Below are 11040 nucleotides of genomic sequence, written 5' to 3'. Positions count from 1 at the left end.
ATTGGTTTGACTACGAAATCATGTTGCTATATAAAAAGTTTTGTAGAAAAAATATCATTTTCGTTGTTATTTGTTTAGGAACTCTCTCTATAATTTGCTCAAAAAATGATTGAATATTTGGTTTGTCTTGTAACCGGTGGGAGATGGCAAGTTAATGGAACTAATCTGGAATACATATGTTCACGGGGAGGTATTTCTGAACTTGCTTTGATATTTTCTGAGTATATTAGTTATAGTGATTTTGTATCTTTGGTAAGAAGCAAAATTGGTTTGTTAGACAAATATAGAATTAGTCTTCGTTTCCACCATCCTGAATTAAATTATTATATAACTATAGTTGAAGACATGGATGTTAGAATGTTGATAAACGTAATCAAATGTAGTGGAGGAAGGGCTGTGAAAGTGTTTGTGGTGGTTGATGAAGTTGAGAAGGTTAATAGGGGTTGTGAAATTGGAAACCAGCTTGTTGGTAATTTATGCAGTTATAAAGGGAGCAACGATCCGATAGGTACTTTCAATACTCCTAGTGTACCTCAGTTTCACAGTGTTGCTGGAAATGTTAATGTTAGTTATTCACCTATTCACTATGTGGATCCCGAGAATTACAAGTCTGTTGGTGATGATGATGTTGGTACATATCTTAATCATGTGGGTGGTCGTTGTGATGATGTTGCCGAACAAGAAGTTAAACTTATGAATAGGCGTGTGGTAGATAAAACTAAAAAGAAAAAAAATTCAAGTCAAAAAAATGAAAAAAATCATGTTTACGGGCATTATGTTGATGTTGGTGATGTATGTTTAGATATAACCGAGCTACAAAGCAATTCCGATAGAGATGAGTTGGGTGATGAAGTTAAAGCTAAGTTTCCCGATAACCTTTTTCACGGTATGCCCCCTGTACCAGCATGGCCAGTTGATATTAATGAAGATATCCCAACACAGATGGTAGACATGAATCTTCAAAAGATTCAATGTGAGAGTATATTTAAGAACAAAGAACTTTTAAAGCGGTGTATTGGTAAAAAAAATGTCTTCGAGAAGGTTTCCAGACGAGGACAAGTAGATCCACCAAATCAAGGTATGAAGCTGTGTGTGTTTCGAAAAATTGTTCTTGGTTACTAAGAGCAAAAGCAATTAAAAATTCTGATGGACTTTTCCAAGTGAATAAATTTGTTGATGTACACACATGTTCTTCAACATTGTTGCAACCTAATCATCGACAAGCAAACAAATATGTTTTGGGTGAATATGTTGCTGATGTTTTGGCTGAAGACTATAGTAGAGTTTATCGGGGAAAAGAAATTGTTAATGATATGAATGTTCAATTGAATATCAATATCTCATACCATCAGGCATGGCGTGCGAAGCAATATGCATTGTTGTCGTTAAGGGGTACGAAAGAGGATTCTTTTACCAAACTTCCGGCGTATTGTCACAACTTGGCCAAACATAATCCGGGTACTGTCACACATATTAAAACAGATGCTGATGATCGCTTTGAGTTTTTGTACGTCGCACTCGGTTGCTCGGTTAGTATTATCATATCCTAATTTAATTTTTTAATATTTATTTTGGTGTATTTGAATAGATATACAATGTATTGTAGGTACGAGCTTTTGTCAATTTTTGTAAGCCGACCCTAGTAGTAGATGGAGCTCACCTAAAGGCTGAGTTCAAAGGTACCATGCTACTTGCAGTTACTAAGGACGGACAAAACCAAATATTACCGGTTGCATATGGTATATGCAAAAATGAGTGTACCGATTCTTGGACATGGTTTTTTCAAAAACTACATGATTGCATAGGAAATATGCAGGAGCTTACAATTATATCTAATAGGTCTCCATCTATAGCAACATCCGTTGCCAACATTTTTCCTCACGCTCATCATGGAATATGTGGTGTTTATTTGTATTTCAACATAGTATCTAGATTCGGCAAGAGTAAGACGGTTAAAGAATTTTTTTGGGAGGCGTGTAGGGCGTACACAGTTGATGTTTTTGATGCTGTCATGGATGTTATGAAAAAGACAAAAGAACCAGTATGGGAGTACTTAAAAAGTATAAATCCAGAAACCTGGTCAAGGGCACATTTTAAAGGGAACCGATACAATCTTATGTCGTCCAACAGTGCGGAGTCTATAAATGCGTTATCTAGACACGCACGTAAGGTGCCAATACTTATGTTGATCAATTTTTTTCGTGCTACAATGCAACAATGGTGGTTTCAAAGACGTAACTTTGCAGGTATTAAGTAAATTTGTAATATTAATGTTTTATTAGTTTTGATGTTATTGATCTTAACTTCTTCATTTTGGCTGTTTTTTTAGCGGAAGCAACAACAACACTTACCCCTTGGGCGGATGAAGTTGTAAAAGAAAACAAGAAAACTTTTACCAAATGGGATGTTCGCATGATCTCAAATACGAAATGCGAGGTCAAAATGGGGGCACAAAATGTGATTGTTGATTTTCAACATATGACATGTACATGTAGGCATTGGCAACTTGATGGGATACCTTGTGGTCATGTCATAAGATGTTTAACAGTGAACAATTACCAAGACTGCTCGAGGTTTGCATTAAATGCTTACCTTACCGAAACACTGAGGAAAACATATGAGGAATCAATAAACCCTCTGCCGAAGCCATCCGAATGCGAGATCCCCGATGATTTGATGATTGTTAAGCCACCTATAATGGATAAACGTCAGCCAGGCAGGCCAAGAAACACAGACCGTATTCCATTCCAAGGCGAGGGTTCAATTATAAAAGAGTGTTCTACATGTGGTCAACTAGGACACACGAGAAATAATTGTACTGGAAGGGCGTCCGGTAGCAGAGCAGGTCACATAATTTCTACTGCAGAAATGGCATATAATATTGGTGGTTCAGCGGGTTGCTCACAAACCTATAACGCTGATTTTGATATAAAACAACCTTGAAATTAAGAGTAATGACGAGTTGTTAGTTTATTATGTATTGTAATATTTTTATTAACTCTTACAAGACATTGCTATGCTTTCATATTTTAGTTAAGTTTGTTGATTATAACAATGAATGAAGCCTTTATATTATAAAATATAGTTTGCAGATTTATTTTAACAGTTACAACATGTTATTTAAAAAAAACAACAAACGATCCTTTGGCAACCTAATTTGTTTCATGATAATATTACAACAACTTTGTAACTAATTTTTAAACTCAGGGAACTGCAACGGGTACTTCTCTTTCTCCATTGTTATATAGTCATCCCTAATTCTTATTTTGTCTTCGAAACGATCCTTTTTTACCATAATGTGTATCAACTGCTCATCCTTCTCAGCAAGCCGTTTTTCAGTCGTTTTGATTGCCTTCTTACTCTTTTTTATCCAATCTTTATGCTCTTTGATTTTGTTTTTATTGAGGTCAATCCATTCTTGAGCTTGTTTGCATTCCGAATCTATATCATTAGCAAGTTGAGTGAGAAGTCGGGATGACTCTTTGTCCTCTTCTTGTTGTGCTTCAGCCTTCTTTAATTCTTCAAAATTTTCATGTGACATATATGGCCCGGCTGAAGAGGGTGTAAAAAACGGGTCTACCGAATCACAGTAGTAACAATCTACTTCGTTGCATGAGCAAATTTTGAATTTGTGTGAGGAACTCATAATAAAGTCGATATTGTATTAAACTGGAGCAATAAGGGGTATTTATACATACTAGACAGTAATGAGAAGTCCAACTTTGAAATGACTAGACAGTAATGACAAGTCACTGTAGTAACCTGCACATCCCAGTGGGACCCTTAAGTGACAAGAGATAAATGACAGTTTGACATGACAAAACACTGCATAAAGCTGAAAATCGTAGTCCAAATATAACCATTTCGTAGTCAAAGTATTAATTCATAGTCTATTTATTTATATAAATAGATGTTTAAGATCTATAAACCAAACACCCAAATCACCTAAACGAAACGAATTCCCATTATTAGAAATGTCGTCGAATGCAGCAAGTTCTTCGAATGAAGTACCTGGTTCCAATTCTGAAAGGCCATGGACGACAAACGAGGTGTTAGTTCTAACACGATGCTGGCTAAGTGTTAAGGATGGTGAATCGTTACTTGCTCCCCCGCATTGCCTAATTGGTGATGAATGGAGTCGCATCACATCTTTGTTTAACCATGAGATGGGAGAAGGACAAAAAAGAGAAAAATCAGATGTTACTAAGTGGACGGATGTAAAGGAAGAAGTGACATGGTTCAATCGAGCATGTAGTTATGCGAAACGTAACAATGTTCGTTATCGTGACGAAGAAGAGTTCTTGGAAGTTGTTACAAAGTTTTACATCTGTGAGCATGACGGCAGAGACTTCGAATATGAGGAAGTTTGGAAGGTTGTTAGAGATAAACAGTATTTCAAGTAGACCGCTCTAATTTCTGTTAAGAATAACCCATGGACTTGTGTTTTACGTTAATGCTTTGTTCGTATTATGTCGTTGTTTTTCATGTAGTTGTTGTGATGTTTTTAATGGTTCATGGAATCCTTGTTACTAATGTATTCTAATTTATTGTGATAACTAATGCAATGGCCATTTATTAACTCAAGTTAATCATACGAGTTGCTCACATAATAAACTAAAATATATTTTAAACAAATGAAATACATATGAAATACATACGAAATACATGAAAATAACCTAGTACTCACATAATAAACTAAAATAGATTTTAAACAAACGAAATACATACGAAATACATAAGAAATACATGAAAATAACCTAGTACATGAAAATAACATAGTACTCAAATAATAAACTAAAATAGATTTTAAACAAACGGGATATATTTCAAAATATTCCAAGGGGCTTCAAACTGGAATTCCAACCCGTTACTTAATGACTTGTATTCCTCCTTAGCAGCTTCCAAGATGACATCCTCAGTAGCATTTAAACGGGTGTCGTCAATTTTGATATAAAGATCGTTGAATAATAGAACTTCGGTTTTCATTTCATACCATCTTGCTAAGATGTCTAGTTCGTCACGATCGTTTCTTGTAGCCATTCGGTTTTCAGCATTGAAAATATTGGTTAAACGGCTCCAAAACATTGGATCGTTCAACTTGCTTGTCTCGTACACATGAATATAAGCATGTGTAAGAACCAAGAACTCTTCATTGCTCCATGATATAGAACTCATTTTGATTGAAACAAAGAGAGTAGAATCTAAAAAACAATATTTGAACAACTTTATTGGTTAATTTAATAAAGTATTGCATGTAACTTAAGGTCAATTTATAGTAGTTTCTACACAAAATCGCAGTCCAATCTTCTAATATGTCTGCAATTCATAGTCAAAATTAACTGACGAATGCAGTGTACTATACTTATAACACAACAGATCACTGTTTGAGTTGACAATTCATCCCCGGTTGAATGACAACACAATACATTGCTGCTTGAATTGACAAGTCATTACACCAGGAAAGTAAGGAGTCGTTATAAATAGATTTCAATATCCGTTGTAATTGTATTGTATTACTTCCCTCCTTGCAATTATGGACTCACCACATATATGGAGGAACGCAGAGGAGGTCGCTTTGGTTCAAGCTTGGATTACAACTGTAGAGGTGGATTTTCCACCGGGTCCCCCACAAGTTCGTGCTGGATCATTTTGGTCTCGTGTCTGTCATTTGTTTCACCATTTAATGAACCGCACTCAATATCGAAGAAGAAGAGATGTCAAATCGAAGTTTCTGTATATGAAAATGAAGGTGAAACAATTTCAACGTATTTATAACGAGTTGAATAACGAACATGCAAATACGGATGAAGACATTCTACGGCAGGTGGCTTTGGAACTATACCGTTTTGAATATGATGGTAGCGAGTTTACTCACTTAGATGCATGGAATCTTTTAAAGAATGTCCCTTATTTTTAATATGCATGTTGGTTAAGTTAATTGTTTTTCGTTATTTAAGTTACTTGTTGTTGTATGTGTCTAGTCGTTACTATTTAATAAACGTCCATTTCTTTTAATGTATGTTGTTTCGTCAATAGCCAATATATAGAACGCAATAAAATATAAATGGGGTACATAAATAACTAATACATAATACGACATAAAATATAAACTGGGTACATGGATAACTAATACGTAACACAACACTAAAATAAAAACGGGGTACATAAAAAACTAATACATAATACTACATAAAACATAAAGGTGTTACATGAATAACTACTGCATTGAGGGAGGTAACAGGACCACCATTTCATTTGGTATTTCCCAATGCACATGTGATGGTATAGTATTCACCAACTCAGATCCATATGCAAATCGATACACATAATTAGTGAACTTGTAATCAACCATTCTCTGAATGGACTCAGATGTACGGGTTCTTAGACATGCTATAGCGTGGCCACATGGTATACCGCTTTTTTGCCATTTACCACAAGTACATACCCTTCGTTTAAGTTGTACGTTGCTGGTGGCAAAAGTGTCATCGACTTCAAATGTATCCACATACAAACGCCTTGCATTACAATTATAAGACTTGTTGAGACTTTTTTGAACCTTACTCTCAACGTAAGGGGTCAACCCACCAGACAACCTCCCTGTAAAATTTGATATTTTAATAAAAATAGTAGCACAATAAAAAAAACTAAATATAACAATCTCCCTTACCAGCCAGTTCGGCCCGTTCAGCATACTTTGATTGTATCGACGTGGTGGTTAACTCAATTATCGTTGTTATAGGAAACTCACGTGAGGATATAATTTGCAAAATTTCAGGGACGTCAATCGATTTAACATTGTAACGTATTTTTGGGAAAAATGCTCTTGTCCATTTTGAAATCGGTATATCGTCAAGCCAGTAAATTAGACTCATAAGCAAGGTGCGGAAAGGTGGTTTCCTACATGTACTTTGCAACCTTTCCAAACACAAGTAAAAATCATCAACGCTATATGCATTGCATGACTTCCAAACAACGATTCGACTTCCGTATTGTTATGTCCAACAGAATCACGTATCTTTCGAGCTATATCTTTAGGACAATATCCATGATAGGAATCCGGGTAGGCACTCTGAACACCAAAGTCTATGTTATCACACAGGTTGCTTATGAAACCAACCTCTATGTCCTCACCTAAACAATCTCTTAACCTCATCATGAACCATATCCATGATTCTTCACACTGTAAGGTTCCCAAACCAATTGCTAAGAGTAGTGGTTTATGATTTCCATCTAAAGCCACTGCGAAGTACATTGTTGTCAGAAAGCTCCCAAGAAGGGGTAAATAACCCACATATATCAGCGGTATCATGCACCTAAGGAAGGTACGAATCTACATAAAAACGAACACATATTAGTGATAAGTAAAAACTAATCGAGATACATTACCATGAAATATTATATAACTCAATAAAAGAAGTATGTTATACCACGCAACCTAAAGCCACAAAACATAATTGAAAGCGGTTGGTATCGGTTTTCTTAATGGCTGTGAAGGTATTAGGATTTGTTCTTTGAAGGTTATGCAAGAAATTTGGTAGTTGAGAAAAGGTTCTTTCGCTGTAACTACTCATTTTCAATACCGATGATAGTGCTCTACAATCATCACACAAATGCAATATGAAACAAATGCAATTATAAATAGAAAATATTGTATCTCTACTGATCAAAATTCATAGTTTAACCTTTTAAATTCATAGTTCAACTTTTTGAATTCATAGTCAAACCAGTTCATTTCATAGTCAAATTTCACTGACCGACATGACAATACTACAGAATGTACTTGTCTGCATTTCATAGTTCAACTTTTTGAATTCATAGTCAAACCAGTTCATTTCATAGTCAAATTTCACTGACCGACATGACAATACTACAGAATGTACTTGTCTGCATTTCATAGTTCAACTTTTTGAATTCATAGTCAAACCAGTTCATTTCATAGTCAAAAAGAATTGTCTGTAATATGATTTCTTCTATAAATGGGTGTCACTCAGTATGAAAAATTTAACTGAGAAAGTAACTCCGATTTAAAAGAAAAAGAAGGCTAATGGCATACTGCAATTGCGGAGGAGAACGTATCGTTAGGATTTCGGGTACAGCTAAAAACCCAGGAAGATTGTTTTACGCTTGCCCATATTTGGTATCATGTTGTTAACGTCATTCAAATTTAAACCCTCGTGTTTACATCACAAAAATTTATTTTCTTACTGTGAATATTAAATTTAACAGGGACCAAAATGCGGGTTTATCAGTTGGGTTGATGAAGAGAAGGACCAATCATCTATGGTAATAGCTAAAGTAGCTAACTCTAATAAGCTCTTTCAATCAGAAAATAAGAAGTTAAAGATAGCGTTGGTTTGTAGTTGGGTGTTGTTCTTGGCAGTTCTTGTTTACAAGTTGTAAGCTTTTCAATATTGTTTTTATGGTTTTGAAGTTGTTAGGTCAATAAATTGTTGTATTTGTAACGTTAAAACAAATGTTGTAGTCGTTCTTATGTTGTATGTATTGATAAGTAATTAGTAGGTCATTAATTTGTTGTAATTGTCGTAACGTTATATATTTTGCCATCCGTTGAGTAAACTGTAAAAATAAACTAATAATGAAATCCAACATTAATTTATATATACAATTATATAATCCAACTACATAGGACCAAGACTAGACCCCCAAATAATTTTTGTCATCCGTAGACGGAACTCTAAAGCTGCGTTCTTTGGGTCAATAAGAACACGTATTGGTTGACCTGAAACCAATTGCTCCATAAACATACAAACAAAAACACCGCAATCTCCCAAATGACTACTTTCTTGGGGAACATTTTCTTCATAAATGAATTGCATATTCAATGGAATCCTTGGGATGTTCCTCCGGGCCCAATACTTAATCTTGTCCAAATAATTTGCCACCCGACGTTCAAATTTGGAAAAGATTCCTTCAGATTTGAATTTTTCATAAGCCCCTCTACCAAGACTGTCATAAATATGCACTTCCATTGACGCTAATCGTAGTTCCCCAAATAGCCAATGATTAGGGATGAATGAATCGGCAATAAGACCTGTATAAGGATCAGAAAATAAAATTATGTTTATTTACATCACAATACAAAAACATAACAAAAAAACGATATTATTTTCAATATAAACTATTAAGTTTACCGTATCAACATTCCACCAAGCAACCATGAAGTTGGGGTACGTAGCAATACCAGCCATAAACGCCCTCCAGTCCTGTCCTTCTTCCAAAGCATGAGAAACAAAAAAATTTGGAGGCATTATTGTATGTCGGTCGCTCTCAAACCGTCTCTCCATCAATAGTCGGTACCAAATGGTTATATGTTGCACACATGATAGTTTTGTTATTGACTAAAAAACAATTAACTTTTAAAATAATTAATTAACAATTAATTTACCGCTGACTCCAACCATCCGTCGTGTGTATGCCCAAACAATGAGCTCTAAAAATCTTTATCTAACACGAAATTAAACAAACGATGTTGGACATCATATGAATGCAATACATAATTTTGGATGGCAACCTCACCGCCTGCTACGTAAGGTTGTAGGCGCAACATGGAGAAGTCATGAGCAACGCCAAAAACTGGAGGAGGAACGGGGCTTGTTGATTTGATATCAACCTTCTTTTTTGTTCTTCTTTTTTGCTTCGGTGTCGTGTGCAACTAAAAACAATATTCAAATGTTTAAATCTATATCTTTCAGATAATTCACATAAACATAAAATCATCAGTTTATAAATAAAACGAATACCTCGGTGTAAGGAGGGCACAAATATTGTGATGGTTTTCGACTCCTCGGTTTATCGGGTGTAACTTCTTTGCCATCATCATCATCAAAATAATCTACAATTCCCGTTATTATTAGTTCATCTTCGTCCGGTACATCATCATCAAATTTGTTCCCCGCATTGTCATTCCTCTCCTCCCACTCCTACATTAAAAATAATACTTTATACTTAATAACGAAATACACATAATTTAATAAGCAATAATATCTAAATAAACAAAATATTTATATTAATGTAACTATAAGAACCTCTTTAACTTCACAATAATCATTTACATCAAACACATCATCATCAAATTTGTTCCCCGCATACTCATTCCTCTCCTCCAACACCTACATTAAAAATATAACTTTTTACTTAATAACGAAAGACACTTTATTAAAAAGTAATTATTAAAATCGTAAAGGTAACATCTATAACAACCTTGTCGTCTTGAATATCACCAAAAACATTTTCAGTTGTATTGTTTTTATTCATCACTTCATCTTGCACAATCTATATTTTCAAATATAAAATATGAACACAGGTATTCATATATGTTAATAAAATTTAATAAATAATGTAGCGTGTAACTAACCTGTTCATCATAATTTCTTTGTGACACTATCGGATCATCAAAAGTAATGTCGTTCCAAAATTGTTCATTATTCACTTCTTCAACAAAAACCTCTGTAGGTTGTCGGTTCATAAACACATGTTGCTCCAGTGCATGTAGTTGTTTCAACACCTCGTCTAAGTTGTGTTTCCCACTGCCCCGACCTCTACCATGAGAGCAACCACTGGACGACATACTAGACGAAGATTCGTCTTGTCTCCTAAAATGGTCCCGTACTGGGGATGGAACTGCTTTCCCTTCACCATATACATACTCTTGAAATGACATATAATAAGAAGATGTCATCTCACCATCACCCGGTAACATGTTTTGTCTTGGTGGTAGCCCCTCCTAAAAAATTAAACATATTAAAAATGCATATAAAAGTATAATAATCAAGTTTATTAATAATAAACGAAATATTTTTAAACCTGCATCTTTGACCAAATCTTGTTCACGTCAATCCATTTCAATTTTTTTGTTCCACTCCATCGTTTCATCCGAGGCAAGTCTTTATTTTTTCTCGATGCAAATCCACATGCACGAACAGCCGAAATCATCTCATATATCCATATCTACAATTTTTTACAATTACAGTAATAAAAGTTAAAATTAAAATAAAAAACATAACAATAAAACAATTTAAA

At 34.7% G+C, this 11040-nt stretch overlaps 1 protein-coding gene across 1 annotated transcript; it reads left to right on the top strand.

Annotated features, from left to right (window-relative positions):
- Positions 1–217: 217 nt before the first annotated feature.
- On the top strand, positions 218–1307 carry LOC128133080 (uncharacterized). The gene is made up of 2 exons (XM_052770089.1): positions 218–508; positions 803–1307. Exons 1-2 carry the CDS (start codon positions 346–348, stop codon positions 1120–1122), a joined length of 483 nt encoding a protein of 160 aa, XP_052626049.1. The 5' UTR covers positions 218–345; the 3' UTR covers positions 1123–1307.
- The last annotated feature ends 9733 nt before the right edge of the window (positions 1308–11040 follow it).

The sequence above is a fragment of the Lactuca sativa genome, chromosome 3 (assembly GCF_002870075.4).
Source record: "Lactuca sativa cultivar Salinas chromosome 3, Lsat_Salinas_v11, whole genome shotgun sequence".
Lineage (NCBI taxonomy): Eukaryota > Viridiplantae > Streptophyta > Magnoliopsida > Asterales > Asteraceae > Lactuca > Lactuca sativa.
This window is presented reverse-complemented; position numbering and strand designations above follow the sequence as displayed.